The sequence below is a fragment of the Artemia sp. Qi Xiang Cuo genome, chromosome 12, assembly GCF_049724085.1.
Source record: "Artemia sp. Qi Xiang Cuo chromosome 12, ASM4972408v1, whole genome shotgun sequence".
In the NCBI taxonomy this organism is placed as follows: Eukaryota; Metazoa; Arthropoda; class Branchiopoda; order Anostraca; family Artemiidae; genus Artemia; species Artemia sp. Qi Xiang Cuo.
This window is the reverse complement of record NC_142805.1, coordinates 28,381,603-28,399,095: the sequence shown is the minus strand read 5'-3', so window position 1 is coordinate 28,399,095 and position 17,493 is coordinate 28,381,603. Positions and strand designations below refer to the sequence as shown.

General features: G+C 36.1%; 1 protein-coding gene across 1 annotated transcript in view; it reads right to left on the bottom strand.

The window, feature by feature from the left end:
• LOC148945964 (uncharacterized) overlaps window positions 1-14,912 on the bottom strand; it is a 37,682-nt gene extending 22,770 nt beyond the window's left edge. Inside the window, exon 1 of the mRNA XM_089097561.1 lies at window positions 14,708-14,912. Coding sequence (XP_088953687.1) covers window positions 14,708-14,774 — 67 coding nt within the window. The 5' untranslated portion in view covers window positions 14,775-14,912. The remainder of the gene's footprint in view (window positions 1-14,707) is intronic.
• Window positions 14,913-17,493: the final 2,581 nt, after the last annotated feature.

Below are 17,493 nucleotides of genomic sequence, written 5' to 3'. Positions count from 1 at the left end.
GGAAATGGTGGGCGTGGAATGGGTGTTAGTTACCTTCCAATCACTTTCGACTATTAAAAAGGGCACTAGCCATTTCAATTTCTAATCACATGAGCCCTTTTTGAAGTTTCTACGACAACGCGTTCTATAAAAACCTTATATGCCCCCAGGGCATAACTTACAACCGTTGCCCGGAGCGTTGTGGGGGCGGGGGGTTGTCATCCTCAAAGACCTAATTTCGAGAACTTTCAACTACGTTGAACAAATGGCTATTTCAAAATTCTGATTGGATGTGTTTTGGAAAAAGGTGGGCGTGAGAGGGGGGTTAGTTGCCCTCCAATCACTTTCGACTATTGAAAAGGGCACTAGCCCTTTGAATTTCTAATCGAATGAGCCTTTTTTGAAGTTTCTACGACAACGCTTTCTATAAAAACCTTATATGCCCCCAGGGCATAACTCACAACCCTTGCCCTGAGGGCTGTGGGGGATTGTCCTCCTCAAAAACATAATTGCTATCTGGAAATCAACTACGCTGAACAAAATTGCTATCTAAAAATTTTGATTGGATGTGTTTGGGGTAAAGGTGGGCGTGAGAGGGGGGTTAGTTGCCCTCAAATCATTTTCGACTATTAAAAAGGGCACTAGACCTTTTAATTTCCAATGGAATGAGCCCTTTTTCAAGTTTCTAAGACAAAGAATTCAATAAAAACTTATATGTCCCTAGGGCATAACTTATATCCGTTGCCCTGAAGACTGTGGGGGAAGTGCCCTGCTCGAAGGTATAATTTCCTGAACTTTAAACTGCGCGGAACAAAAAGGCTATCTCAAAATTTTGATTGGATGAGTCTGGGGAAATGGTGGGCATGGAAGGGGCGCTAGTTGTCTTTAAATCACTCTTAACTATTAAAAACAGCGATAGTCCTTACAATCTCAAATGGAATTATTATTGTTTAATTAGTATATAGCAACATGTTCTATAAAAACCTCTTTTATCTATAATGCTATATTCGAGCTCCTTAGCCTGAGGGCTCTGGGGGGTTGTCATCCTCAAAGATCAAATTTCCAGAAGTTTAAACAACGTTGAAAAAAACGTTGAAACGTTGAAAACATTGAAAGGTTGTAAGTTATGCCCCCAGGGCATAACCTACAACTCTTGCCCTGAGGGCTGTGGGGGAATTTCCTCCTCAAAAACATAATTTCTATATGGAAATCAACTACGCTGATCAAAATGGCCATCTCAAAATTTTTATTGGACGTGTTTCGGGAAATGGTGGGCGTGGAAGGGGTGTTAGTTGCCTTCCAATCGCTTTCGACTATTAAAAAGGGCACAAGCCACTCCGATTTCCAATTGAATGAGCCCTTTTCGAAGTTTCTACGACAACTTTTTCGATACGAAGTGCCCTGGTCTAAAGGGAAAAAAAATAATACTATGTGCAAACTTCGTCCTTATATGCCCCAGAGCATAACTTAAAACCCTTGCCCTGAGCGCTGTGGGGGAGTGTCCTCCTCAAAAATATAATTTCTATCTGGAAATCAACTAAGCTGAAGAAAATGGCTATCTCAAGATTTTTATTGGATGTGTTTCGGGAAATGGTGGGCGTGGAAGGGGTGTTAGTTGCCTTCCAATCACTTTCGACTGTTTAAAAGGGGCAGAAGCTATTTCAATTTTCAATTGAATGAGCCCTTTTCGAAGTTTCTACGACAACTTCTTCAATACGAAGTGCCCTGGTCTAAAGGAGAAAAAAAAATAATACATTCTGCCAACATCGTTCTTATATGCCCCCAGGGCATAACTTAAAGCCCTTGCCCTGAGGGTTGTGGTGGAGTGACCTCTTCAAAAACATATTTTCTATCTGGAAATCAACTACGCTGAACAAAATGGCTATCTCAAAATTTTTGATTGGATGTGTTTGGGGGAATGATGGGAATGGGGTAGGGGGGGCTAGTCGCCCTCCAATCACTTTCGACTATTAAAAAGGGCACTAGGCACTCCAATTTCCAATCGAATGAGCCCTTTTCGAAGTTTCTACGACAACTCCTTCGATACGAAGTGCCCTGGTCTAAGACCAAGAAAAAAATAAGCGATACATAGTGCCAACATCATTCTTTACTTAGGCAGCGCTATTCCACTGCCTATGATTATTATTTATTTTTTTCACAGAGGCACATCATATGGAAGGGGTCGTCGTAGAAACTTCAAAAGGGGTTCATTCGAATGGAAATCGAGAGTTCTAGTGCCCTTTTGAAGGGTCAAAAGTGATTGGAGGGAAACTAGCCCCCCCCCCCCGCCCAATATTCCCCCTAACCCATCCAATCAAAACTTTGATATAGCCATTTTGTTCAGCGTAGTTGATTTCCAGATAGAAAATATGTTTTTGAGGAGGACACTCCCCCACAACCCTTAGGGTAAGGGTTTTAAGTTATGCCCGGGGGCCACATAAGAATGATGTTGGCACAATGTATTATTTATTATTTTTTTCCTTTAGAGCAGGGCACTTTGTATCGAAGGAGTTGTTGTGGAAATTTTGAAAAGGGCTTTTTCACTTGGAAATTGGAGTGGCTTGTGCCCTTTTTAATAGTCGATAGCGATTGAAAGGCAATTAACACCCATTCCACGCCCACCATTTTCCAAAACACATCCAATCAAAATTTTGAGATAGCCATTTTGTTCAGCGTAGTTGATTTCCAGATAGTATGTTTTTGAGGAGGACACTCGGGCAGGGGTTGTAAGTTATGCCCTGGGGGCATATAAGGTTTTTATAGAAGGCGTTGTCGTAGAAACTTCAAAAAAGGCTCATTTGATTGGAAATTCAAAGAGCTAGTGCCCTTTTTAATAGTCGAAAGTGATTGTAGGGCAGCTAACCCCCCTCTCACGCCCACCTTTTCCCCAAACACATCCAATCAAAATTTTGAGATAGCCATTTTATTCAACGTAGTTTTAAGTTCTGGAAATTAGGTCTTTGAGGATGACAACCCCTCCACAGCCCACAGGGCAAGGGTTGTAATTTATGCCCTGGGGGCATATAAGGATTTGTATAGACAGCGTTGTCGTAGAAACTTCAGAAAGGGCTCAATCAATTGGAAATTTAAATGACTAGTTCCTTTTTTAATAGTCGAAAGTGATTCTAAGGCAACTGAAACCCCTTCCACGCCGACCATTTCCCCAAACACATCCAATCAAAATTTTGATATAACCATTTTGTTCAACGTAGCTGAAAGTTCTGGAAATGTTTGATATATGTTTATATATCAAACATTATGTTTGATATATGTTTGAAAAATATATGTTTGAGCAGGACCCTCCCCCCACAGTCTTCAGGGGCAAGGGTTATAAGTTAAGCCCTGGGTGCATATATGGTTCTTATGGAAGGAATGCTCATATAAACTTCAGAGAGGGCCCACTTCATTGGAAATTGAAAGTTCTAGTTCGCTTTTTAAGCGTCAAAAGATATTGGAGGGTAGCCAGCTCCCCCCCCCAAACATCTTTTTCCAAATGCATCCAATAAAATTTTCAAGATAGCTATTTATTTAAAAACAGTTCAAAGATCATAAAACAAAAATGCCGGTGTCGACAGAACCCCCCTGGGCCCGGGGGCAGGCGTTGTAAGTTATGCCCTGGGGGCGTATTTAGCTCTTCTGTAAGTGATGCTCGTACAAACTTTAGAGAGCACTCATTTGATTGGAAATTTAAAGTTCTAGCTCACTTTCTAATAGTCAAAACAGATTGGAGGGCACCTAGCCCCCCCCCCCCTCTACTTCTTATTTCCCTCAAACCCTTCCAATTAAAGCTATAATATAGCCATTTTTTTTAGAAGTAGGTCAAAGACCATATAAGAAACAGTTCAGAGTTAAAAAAACCCCCCGGGGCCCGAGGGCAGGTTTTGTAAGTTATGCCCTGGGGGAATATATTGTTCTTATGGAGGGGATGCTCGTAAAAATTTCAGAGATGGCTCATTTGATTGGAAATTGAAAGTTCTAGTTCAATTTCTGAGAGTCAAAAGAGATTGGAGGTCAACTAGCCCCCCCCCGCCCCTTTTCCCCCAAATGCATCCAATAAAAATCTTGAGATAGCCATTAAATTAAAAATTGCTCAAAAGTCAGATAACAAAAACACAGGTGTCGTCAAAACCCCCCAGGGCCCGAAGGCAGGCTTTGTAAGTTATGCCCTGGGGCATATATGGATCGTATGAAAGGGATGCTCGTATAAACGTCAGAAAGAGCTTATTTGATCAGAAATTGAAATTTCGAGTTCACTTTTAATAGTCACTAGATATCTAAGAGCAGCTATTTCCCACCCACGCCTTATTTTTCCACATCCATCTGATGAAAAGTTTCAGATAGACATGTTGTTAAAAATAGTTCAAAGTTCGGAAAAAAAAAAATCAGGTGTCAATACAACCCCCCAGGGCCCGGGAGTACGTGTTCTTAGTTATGCCCTAAAGGCATGTATGGTTCTTATGAAAGGGATGCTCGTATAAACTTCATAGAGGGCTCATTTGATTGAAGATTCAAGAGAGTTAAGGGCAACTAGCCCCCCCCCCCCCACGCTCTTTTTTCTTCAAACCCATCCGCTACAAATTTTGAGTTAGCCATTTTTTTGGAAATTGTTCAAAAATTACATAACAAAAACTCCCCCCAGGGCCCGGGGGATAGGCGTTGTAAGTGTTGTCCTGGGGGCGTATATGGTTCTTATGGAAGGGATGCTTGTATAAAGTTCAGAGGGGGCTCATTTGATTGGAAATTGAAATTTCTAGTTCAATTTTTAAGAGTCAAAAGATATCCGAGGGCAACTAGCCCCCCCACTCACCCTTTTTTCTCCAAGCCCATTCGATAAATTTTTTATTATGGCCATTTCATTAAAAATAGTTCAAATGTGAGATAAGAAAAATTCCTGTGTCGACGGAACCCGCCAGGGCCCGGAGGCAGGCGTTATGAATAATGCTCTAGGAGCATATATAGTTCTTATGGAAGGGATGCTCGTATGAACTTCGGAGAGGGCTCATTTGATTGGAAATTTAAAGTTCATGTTCACTTTTTAAAAGTCAAAAGAAATCGGAGGGCAACTAGCCCCCCCCTCCTCCACACCCTAAAAGCCTCAGTTAAAAATTTTGAGATAGACATTATGTTAAAAATAGTTCAAAGTTCAGATAACAAAAAACTCCGGTGTCGACACAACCCCCCAGGGCCGGGGGGTAGGTGTTGTAAGTTATGCCCTGGGGGCATATATGGTTGTTATGGAAGGGATGCTCGTGTAAAATCCCTAGAGGGCTCATTTGATCGGGAATTGAAAATTGTAATTCAATTTTTAAGAGTCAAAAGTGATTGGAGGGCAGCTAGCCTCCCAGACACACTCCATTTATTTGTTTCCCAGAGGCACTTCATATAGAATGGGTCGTCGCATAAACTTCAAAGGGGGCTCATTCGATTGGAAGTCGAGAGTTCTAGTGGCTTTTCTAAAAGTCAAAAGTGATCGGAGGGCAACTGCCCTCCAGTAGTCTAAAACCTACTGCGTCATTGGCGCTTTACTGAAAACCATACGCGTCTTGAACAGTCTTGGAAAGTATAAACACCATCAAATTAAATATTTGATGCATAATGATATTAATTGATGAAAGATCCATCAGTTCAAGAATTTATTTCACTGCAATTTTTTTTTATTTTCAATGCTGTAAGAACTGTAAAATAAAACATTTGTAATATAATCCGTTTTCAGTTAAGCGCCAATGACGCAGTAGGCTTTTGGTCTTTATTTACAGTTAGGAAAGGAGGAAGTATCCAAACACTTGTTTGTAGTGAAACTGTATTTGTCTTTAACAACTTTAAAAAGAGCTAATAAATTAAACTGAATATTTGATGTATAATGATACTAATTGCTGAAAGCTCACCAGTTCAAAATGTTACTATGATTTTAATGTTTATTTTTAATATTAAGTACAAAAGAAAATATTTGTCATATAATTGGTTTTCAGTAAAGCGCCAATGACGCAGTAGGTTTTAGACTTTTACAGTGAGAGAAGGAGGTGATACCCAAACTCTTGTTTGTAGTGATTTTTGTTCGTTTCAAGCTTGACCTGCAAGCTTTCAAGCTTCACTCGTTTTAAGAGTTATTTATTAATTTACATTAATATCTATTGTATGTTTGTTTGCATTGAATGTATATTTAATTTTTGTTGGTTTTAAGTTTCATTTATACTTCAATAGGAAAATATTTTTTTTCGTTTTAAGCTTGATTTTCATAATCAATTCAAGCATTACTCGCTTTAAGATCTATTTATTCATTTATATTATTATTTGTTGTATGTTTTTGCTATGGTTGTTTATTTAATTTCTGTTCGTTTTCGGTTTCATTTATTCTTTAATAGTAATTTCTGGTCTTTTCGAGTTTGAATTTTAAAAGGTATTTTTGTCTGCTGAACTTAAGTTTAAAATGGACTTTACTTTTCTTTGAAAAACTTATGTTTCAGAAAGTTTTTTTTTAAAATTAATATTATAAAGAAGGCAATTGACGCTGATTTGATACCAATTTCCACTTTATGATTTAAGTACCTTGTGTAATCTAAAGCCTTATTATACCTTCTTAAAATATATCTCACTTATTAAAAGCCTCTTATGTATCTTAAAGAAGATACTTTCTATAAATAATGATGCATTTCGAGCACATATTATTTTTCCTAAAACTTATTTTTTGTGAATGAGGATAGTAATAATTAGACAAAGTCCGTTTTTTTAAATGCTTCCAGGATTATTGTACCTGGATCCAAGTACCCTACCCAACTGTAGAACATGTCCTTTTTCACTGTTATGTATCTTAAAAGGACTTAAAAATTCTCATTTTAAACTGTCCGTGATGTGAAAAAAAATCGGCTTTTGGTTGTATAATGGCCTTTGCCATTATACAACAGAATCATCAGAATGGCCCTAACATAGAACATACTATATGAAAACAACTAATTGAAGTAGTTTGCCTCCCTGTTGTGTCCAAATTTGACAAAATACTTACAATTCAGATATGAACCTATTGGATTTTCTATCACAGGTGACACAAAGTCCAATATAGCAGGAGAAAAAAGAAACAGTAGCTTATAGCTTAGCTTCAGAGAGGGATGCTTGGCAATAATGTGAAAAAAAAACTTTTCTTTGCAAAGCTTCTATTTCTCAAGCTGGAGACTCATCTTTAAGTTTTTCTTTCTTTTTTATAGGGGATCTCTACCACAACCTCGGTTTGGCCTATTTCAGTGAAGTCTCTATTCTCACAACTTTGAGGTGTCTGAAATTAACTTCTGACCCCGCAATTTTGAATTTATTATGACCATCGTTATTTTTACTAGAAACATTCTCTTCCGCGTCTTGTAGTTTTAAATTTTCCTTCAAGTTCTGTTTTCCCTCTTTGTTAATACGCTCACCTTCTACTAGCTGATGATCATTGGGTTTAACTTCACATAAGTTAAATTTTCATACAGTGAGTTCTGTGCAGATGAACTTTTCAAATAAGTTTTTTATGGTATTTTTTTTTTTTTTTTTTTTTACATGGGTTGAGTTTCAAGCAATTTTAGTTTTGTTGTGTCAAAGTTTCTTAGTTTAGTTTTACTTTGGCAGAATTTAATATGCATTGACTTTACTATTTCTCCTAACAATATAAAATGGGGTAATAATTACTGCAGTTAAAAAAATACTTTGTTTCAATTTGGTTTTCAATAATGTTTTCCAATATTGCTCAATTTTATTTGATAATTTGGGAATAGGAAAGGACAAGATACAAATTCCTGTCCAAAATTGTTCCAGAAGAATTCAATATTTACAGGTTCAGCCCCCAAACAGTGTACTAGTGAGCTTGGCAGTGAGTTTGTACAGGTTCCTTGGGATTTTTTTTCTAAAAAAAAATACTTCTGACAATCTAAAAAGATTAGTTAGTGATACGTGTAGGAGTTCATTTGGGCAAAGGGTGAGGTTACGTTGGGCTCAACCATTATGACCATAGGTTTTAGTCTTTCTGGAAGGAGAGGAGGCTGTTATTTTTGATAACATTTTCCTCCCCAATTTTTAAATTCACAAGGAGCAACAAAAAAGATGATTTTTCTTATGAATTAATAGTTGAGATCACTTCTAAGCTTTGTCAACAACCTTGGATGCTCCTGTGCGAAAAACCAAGATTGAGATAAAAAGTTCTTCGAAAATGAACAAGCTACACATAGGCCATTTTCATTAAACGCAATTCCCTATTTCCTGCAAGTCGAGTTGAAAGCATAGATGCATTAACGCAGGCTTTCAAAAAAGCCTTAGAAAGTAAGTTGAAAAATGCCTTAGGAAATGTGTGGAAAGGAATATGTAGAAGCAATGCTCAATGGAAACTAAGCTTAAAAAATTAACATTAAGACATTTTGATGAGATTTGCATTAGAACTTCCTTTTTTGAGCAATTGGAGCATCTTTTAAAATATTTTTAGCAATCTTCTTTATCTTCTACTTCTAGCTACTATATGGTTTTTGTTCTTTTATTTCTACATTATTGTTGAGCCAGTAATAAGCTATCTAAACAAGTCTTTCTGAAAAACAGTATCATACCAATAAGACAGGAATAGAAGTTGACCCATAACATTAAAATTACCTTTCCATCACGCAAGCTCAATCTTAGTTGAACCTTCTTGAAAAAAAGGCGCTTAGGTTTTCATGGGTTTATAATTTGAATAATGTCGAAGACCACACTGCCTTTCCATCATACAAGAAAGAGAAGATAACGGGAACACTTATAAAGACAGTGACTGGCTGAAAATATCTACAGCAACAGCAACCTTATAAGAAAATTAAAATATATTTTCTTGTGAATTATTATCGCTTCTAATCAGCAGTTGTACCAAACCAATCCTGCTCAACTCATCCTCAGGGCTATACTGTGATGTTTCTCCTCCCTATAGTATAGAGTAGACTGTTTGATATCATTCTTTTTTTCCTTCTTGTTTTAGTTTTTTTTTTTTTAAAGCTTTGTCCAATAGGCAATGTATAGAAGTCATCCAAAAAAAAAGTCCCCCCAGATCCCAAATCAAATACCAGTGAAAGTGCCATAGTGAAAGTTACTTATCTTGGCTAGTCAAGCACACTATCTAGAAGTTCAAATGATATCTCCAATTCGGAGAGTAGGACACTGATAAGTGTAGGGGCTAATGTAACCATAAATGATGATAATGGGTTTCAAGAGGTCCTCTCTAGAAGCTCTAAAAACAGGAAAAAAATCTCCCCAATCAAAAGCATTTTCCCTCTCCCTGCCCAAGATCCTCCCTCCAAAAACTTAGGAATTTACCTTAAAATTACTCATACTACCCCCTTTGAAATAAAATGATCACTGCAATAAGAGTTGCAATTTTTAAATTGCTAAAATCAATATTCTCTCTTAATATTAACCATGATGGATCTCTGCTAATAGCTGTAGAAGATCAGAATTCAACAGATACAATAATTAACCTAAAATCCCTTCTGAATACCAAAATTATTGCATCCAAATGGAACACAAAACAATCACCAACAAAAAATATTAGTTTATAATGTTCCCCCAGAGATATCCACTCAGGAGTTAAAAAAAGGCCTCTCAGATAGGGCTGGAAACAAAATCCCAGTTGAGGATGTTACCCAACTTGGCAAACCTAACGCTAATGGCCTAAAAACTAGTAGATCCTTCATATTCACACTGAAGGAAAAAATAAATATCCCAGAAAATTATTCCTATTTGGGCAAATCAAACCACACACGGAATACAAACCTAAGCCTATCCAGTGTCAGAAGTGTCACAAACTGGGACACACGACAAACAAATGCAATGAAATTCTCCGAGAGTGTAGTAATTGTAAAGCTTTCCATCCTAAAAAGCTGACAACTGGCAACAACACTCAGCCTACATGCATCAATTGCAAAGGCCCACATGAATCTACAAATAAATCATTATGCCCTGCATACAAGAAAAGAGCTCTAACACTCCAAATATCAACAGAGAAGGCCATCCCATACCCCTTTGAAGCAATGGAAGCAAATTCTACCCAACAATACCAAATCAATCCTTTAATGAAACCAGCCGAACCCCCGAAGTCCAACGCCCCCACTGCATCAAGTAGCCCATGTAAAATACTATCTTCTAAGCCGTCTAGCTTCCATATCTCGCCAAAGAAATCGCTTCGTCAACCAGCCTCCTTGTCCAGTTAGATGAGGTCAGCCTGGCCCCCCTCCCAAGAAGGGACAAACCAGAAACACTACCAGGAATCAATCCCCTAACCGACAAACAGGATGCACAACCAAAAATGCAATCCCCAAATATATGCTTATTCATTCTAAACTGTAATGCAGTTCAGACCATGAACATACATCAACTACAGAAAACAAGAATCATTGCAGAATTGGCAAAAATCTACATCCCAGATGATATGCTCATTCAAGCAAAAAAAGATCTTGCTTTACTTTTAACAAAGCTGAACATTGATACACAGTCATATGAAGAATAAATCAACAACATAACATATATCAATACTCCAATGGAATGTAAGATCACTCACAGAAAATAAGCTAAATGAACTAATATCTATTATGAATAATAATTCCATTAATATTGCTTACCTCCAGGAAACTCATTTAACCCAAAATCAACAAATTAAGTCTCTGGGATATACTATCCTCAGAAAGGATAGATCTTCAGAGAGAAAAGGAGGTGGGGTAGCTTTATTAGTTAAAAATAATATAAAATTTTGTGGCATCAATTTTCCAGATTTTGCAAATGATGTGGACGCAATTGGTATCAGTGTTTGGCTGAATAATTTAAAAACCTGCATAATAAGCTTTTATAACCCTAATGGCAAAACTACAGATGCCAAGGATTTCTTTAATTATATAAATAATTCTAATATGTTAAAAAATATTATTATTTGTGGAGATTTCAATGCCCACAGCCTTTTGTGGGGGAATAAACCAGCAAATAAAGCTGGTAAATTGATTGAGCATATGACTTCAAACAATAATGAATTAGCTGTTGCTACCCCTCCAAACCTGAACATATACTTCAACCCCAAAAGTGGCATATTTTCCACAATTGACCTACAAATTGTGTCATTAAATATTTTGAACAAAATTTAGATAAATAAAATTGATAGTCTATGTACTGACCCCTTTGCTATAGTTTCGTCCCTAAATGAACCTGCTGATACTTTATCTCATACCTCCAGATATATCAACACTAAAGCAAATTGTTCTATGTTCCAAAATAAGCTAAATGATGAAATTACAAGTTTCACCCAAAGTTCATGCATTTCTAACACAACAGTTGACATACATGCTGAAGCCTTGACATCTTTACTAATAAATACAGCTAATCATGCTATCCCCAGGTCAACACCTAAGAAAACATTCCCCAAACAAATTCATAAAGCATGGTGGACAAATGAGTGCCTAAATAAATGGAGGATGAAAAAGACAGCTATGACATAATTCATAAGAAAAACATCACCTACTACATATTTTAAAAAATTACAAGCAGAATCTTATCTAAAAAGGACTATAATAGATGCTAAGTATAAATACTGGAATAATTTTGCAAATAATCTCTCCAGAGAAACACATGAGCGAATTATGCATAAAGTCATAAGCCACATCTTTGGGAAAAAGATTTCCCCCAACCCACTCCTGTATGAGCTTATACATAATAATACCCATTATGACAATGATAATAAAAAGGTAACCTATTTGCAAATTTTTTTGCTAATAAGCTAACATCAAATAATCAAAGCAAACTGTCCACAATTCCTATGAACCCAAGTTACCAACCACACCCAGGATCTGAGTACATAACTAATCCATTTTCAATCCAGGAATTGAATAATGCAATACATCATATTAGGACCAAAACTAGCGGCAACTATGACAATATACACCCTACATGGATAAAGAATCTCACACCTTCATACAAACAAGAACTGCTAAATTGTTATAATCACGCTTGGGCATCTTCTAGGTTCCCCAATATATGGAAATGTTCGTCCCTCCTACCAATCCTAAAGAAAAATAAACCAAAAGATAACCCTGAGTCTTATAGGCCCATAATGATTACTCCTGTGATGGGGAAAATAATGGAGAAAATGATCTATCACAGACTCCTCTGGTTTGTTGAAAAAAATACTATGATCCCTCACACTCAAACTGGATTCATGAAACACCACTCCCCAACAGATGCATTCATTTTGCTAACAAATGCAATCAGCGAATCCTTCTCAAAAAATAATGTCCTAGTTGCAGCTTTCCTAGATTTTGAAGGGGCATATGACAATATGAACCACCAAATCCTTTTAAACAAACTTGCAAACCTTGGAGTACCCCCTAAGGTAGTATCTTTTATTAAATCCTTCATAGAAGTGCGAAGTTTCATCGTTTGTGTTGGTTCAGCCTCTTCACCCCAAAAGACAATAACCAAAGGCCTACCTCAGGGAGCAGTCCTCAGTTGCCTCCTATTTGCCCTATATCTCTGGGACATGAATCTACCCCACACGAATCTACAATATGCTGATGATCTGGTGTTATGGTCATCTGGCAACACCTTTCAGATAGCACAGTCAAATCTGCAAAAGTCACTTTTCCAGTTTGAAAAATTCTCTCAACATTCAGATTTACCCATTGCACCCACCAAGTCAAAAATAATCCAATTTCACCGGAAAGCGAAACCATGTTAATGCAAAACTAACTCTAAATAAAACAACTATTCCAGAAGATAATCATATTAATTACCTAGGTCTCAAGCTTGACCAAAAGCTTAATTTCCACCTCCACATTTCAAACACAATAAAAAAATGCTATAGAAAAACAAATATACTAAAAAGACTTTTTTCCACACCCTGGGGCTGTAAGGAGAAAACCATACACCAGTTTTATAAATCACATATAAGACCCCATATTGACTATGGGCTCATCGTCTATGATGCATGTGCAAAGACCCAGAAAGGAGAGACGTAGGTTTCTCTTGACAAAACATCTTACAAAAATTGAATCAAATAGCTCACACACATTACATAATTGGTTAAGAAATCCAGCCATGTATAGAGGCATTGCAGATGAGTATGCCAATATTCAGAAGAAGTTCCCCATACCAGAAAAGTCTATTGCACCCACTTTCCCCCGATCCCCCCCATGGAATTGGTATGGTCCCATAATAAATAATGAATTCTCAAAGTGGAATAAAGATTTAACCCCCATTTCTTTTGTCCACAAAATATTTGCAGAAGTTAATACAATCACTTATAAAAATCACTTCCAAATATTTGTTGATGGATCAAAAATGAATGAGAAGGTTGCTAGCGGTGTTTTCCTTCCCCACCGCAAGATTGTAATGGGCAAGAGATTATATAATAATTTATCTATAATGTCTGCTGAGTTAATGCCATGATCATGGCATTAGAACACCTTAAGGAAAACTAACCTTTGATTGCAACTTCAAATAATATTATCATATATTCTGACCCTCTATCAAGCTTTGAGTTGCTGGCCTCAGCTCCTCAATATAAGTTGGAAATTGACACTCATCATTGTTTCAGTACTTTAGATAATCTTGCTTCAAGTGGCATAAAAACATATTTTTATTACATCTCTAGCCCCTCTGTCCTAAGTGGTAATCATCAGGTTGATGATATTGCAAAAAATTCTATAAATATTGACCAACCGAGTGGGAGACCAATCCCAATTAGAAATATCTACCGAGGGAGGCTATCAGATATTAATTTTAATAAGATTAATCCTATCCTTTCCCCCTTTCCCAATAAGTATCTTTCTAAAATTTATCATAGAATTCGTTCTGGAACAAATGGACTAAATTTCCTTGCATTCCCATATAAGTTTTCTAATTCAAGTGGTTCAATTCCCCTGTCCCCTCTTTGCAGGCATTGTAATATGAATAATAAAACAATTGACCATTGCCTATTTGAATGTAATATGCTGACGTCGGCACAACATACCTTACTTTGTAAACTGTTAAAATGCTTCAAACACCACAAAATCTCACTATCAGCCAAGAGCCTAGCCAACTATACCTGCAGACAGAGCACAGAAATCGATATCTATCATCTTATATTTGAAATCCTTGAGTCAAAAGATCTACTGAAAGATATCTGAGAATATATAAAAAATAAGAGACAACCAAGACAGTAGCTCTGTAGCCCACAGAGTGAAGCAAAAAGAAGAGGGCTAAATAGTACCAACTGAATAGCCCGTCTGCTGTGAATTAGAAGAAGAAGACAGTGAATAACACACCATGTTAGTCATAGCACAAGTTTCCTCAATATTTTCTCTTGTTGTGTTTATTTCAAGTTTTTTTTTTGCTTTTTATGAAGCTTCTCATTATTTTATTTTGTTTTTCGACTGTCCCACAACAACCTCTACTTTGGCTATAATATTAATTCTTTTTTCTTTTCTTTTTTTTTATCATACCTCCACATAGAAAAGAATGACAAAAAATATTCTGCTGAAGAATTGATTTTCACCCCAAACTTGTAAATCATGTCTTATAAATTAAGGTTTTATGTGTTTCAAAACAACTACTTGTTTCCCCCTCATCCTTAAGGGGTGGATCCAAGTGAATATGCATTTGTATGTTTTATTTGTGTTTTGTTTTTAGTTAGCAGTACTTTATACACAAAAGGAGAAAAGAAGATGAAATTATTTACCAAAGCAAAGCAGTTTTCCTTTTATTCCTAGAATTTAGTTGGACAGCTTACCATTTTTAATAGCAGAAGAAGCAAAAAGGGTATCTTCAGCCATATTCGTAATTTGAGGCAAGTCCATAATAGAATGTCAGCACAGAGTTAACACCAATTATAAAACATCTAATACTATCAACAACACTTGGATACTGCAAAAATGTTTTACCAAGGACAGTAGAAGCAAAAATCACCTAGAAATATACAAGCTTTAATGGATCATTTCAAGCCGATAAATAAAAGTTCAAATACGGATAAAATCCTTTTAATAGACAGTGTTTTTTATAACAGTGATAGAAATTGACAAAAATACCAGATATTTCGGTCACATATACAGTGACCGTCATCAGTAGTAAAACTAAAATAAAACAATTTAAAACAAAAGTTTATATACTAAATCAAATAACACTACATATTGTTTGAATCTCTAATTCTTTTCAAAGCAAAGGCGGAAGCTATTCTTTTTGACCTTCTTGGATTCGGTTCATTAGCGTTCAATGATATAACATTTGGACAAAGGTCAACTACATTGGGTGAATTGAACTTTACTCTGTCAGATTTTAATAAATTATCATAGATAGAGTCCAGCCTATATTCACCTGTATCCCGATTCAAAGCAATATTCTTGAATAAGATTTTCTTTATTTCAAGAATTTCACGGAAATTTTGCTTTAAACCCCGATCCCTAGAAATCAAAGAGACATTTTCGAACAAAATAAAATGGTCTGGAAAATTAAAAATATGTTCTGAAAGGGCTGAAGGGAAATCTTCAGACTTAGAGTCTTGCTTTAAAGCCGAAGAAATAGAATCTTTGTGTTGTAATAATCTCATTTCCAAACTCTGGTTAGTACGTGCCACATATGAGCTTCCATAAGTACATGGGATCTGATAAACCCCACTTTGTTGCCCCAATGAAGTTAGATCCTTCCCAGAATTTAGAAAACTACCCAAAGTATTATTACTCTTTAAAGCTACCCTTAGACCATTGCTTTGTAAAATTCTTCTAAGTTTTTCACTTAGCCCGGGTACATATGGTAAGGAACAAAAAAAATCCTTTTCCCGAGTTGTCTCTAAGACTTCCTTAGAAATCTCTAAAAACCTTTTTCTTCTTTTTGAAAAAGTCTGGTTAATTAACCATTCTGGATACATGTTGCTTATTAGTATTTTCCTTAGAAAAGACAACTCCTCTTCAAAAAAATATGGAGAGGATATACTGGAGATCTGGTCAGTTAAAGAGATGATCAAATCGATTTTTACTTGGTGAGCAGAAGTGGAACTGGAAGACATAAGTCTATTTTTATTTGTCGGTTTTCTATAAATTTTGAAATCCCGAGTATTTTGATTTTTCAAAAAAATAACATCAAGGAAAGGAAGTTTCCCATTCTCTTCCAATTCAACGGTAAACTTTAAATCTCCTCCCAAACAATTAAGATATTCCAAAAATCCTTTTAATTCCTCCTCCCCATAATCCCATACTGAAATAATGTCATCCATATACCAGCCCCAGAAAATACGTTTTAAAAAATATGAATCTAATGCAATTTTTTCAATATTCTCCATAAAAATATTAGCTAATAAAGGGGATGAAGGGGCCCCCGTAAGTAAATCATTTATTTGTTTGAAATTCTCCCCTCTGAATTGAAAAAAATAAGAGAATTTATTGCACAACCTTACTAAATACATAATTACAGAAACTTCCAAATCTGTTTTGCCACTAATCAAGTCCAAATTTCTTAAGAGCTTTCCTTCTAGAAGAGTTTCGGCTGCTGAAACTCTCATATGTTGCTGAAGAGCTCATATGGGGGACGTACTAACCAGAGTTTGGAAATGAGATTATTACAACACAAAGATTCTATTTCTTCGGCTTTAAAGCAAGATTCTAAGTCTGAAGATTTCACTTCAGCCCTTTCAGAACATATTTTTAATTTTCCAGACCATTTTATTTTGTTCGAGAATGTCTCTTTGATTTCTAGGGATCGGAGTTTAAAGCAAAATTTTCGTGAAACTCTTGAAATAAAGAAAATCTTATTCAAGAATATTGCTTTGAATCGGGATACAGGTGAGTTTGGGCTGAACTCTGTCTATGATTAAATAAAAAAACAAGTTTTTTTAACTGAAAATAAGGAGCGTCAGTAAAACATAAAACGAACAGAAATTATTCCGTATATGAAGGGGGCTGTCCCCTCTTCAACACCTCGCTCTTTACGCTAAAGTTTTTTATTGTTTAAGAAAATAAAGTTGTGAGACAGAGTCAAACTTCAGCGTAAAGAGCGAGGCGTTGAGGAGGGGACAGCCCCTGTCATATACGGCATAGTTTCTGGTCGTTTTAAGTTTTAATGTCGCTCCTTACTTTCAGTTTAAAAAACTTGTTTTTTTTATTTAATTTCTGATCGTTTTTTAGTTAATGCAGCTTTTATTTGCATAAAAATTTTACTTTTCTTTTGCTAAATGGATGTCTTTACAAATTAACTTACGTAACTAACTTCTATATTCGTATATTTTTCTTCTGGCAAAAAATACAAAGTTGAAGATTTTTGCAGATATGAGCTTGAAACCTATGTAATAGGGTTTTCTGATACGCTGAATTAGACGGTGTGATTTTCATTAGAATTATTTCACTTGTAGGGGATGTTTCCCCCCTCTTTAAAAAATCGGGTAAATTTTCTCAGGCTCGTAGCCTTTGATGAGTAACACTAAACTTAATAAAATTTATATATTTAGGATCAGCATTATAAACACATTCTTTTGATACATTTATTGACATCAAAATTTCGTTTTTAAAAGTTTCGATTACTATTGAGCCG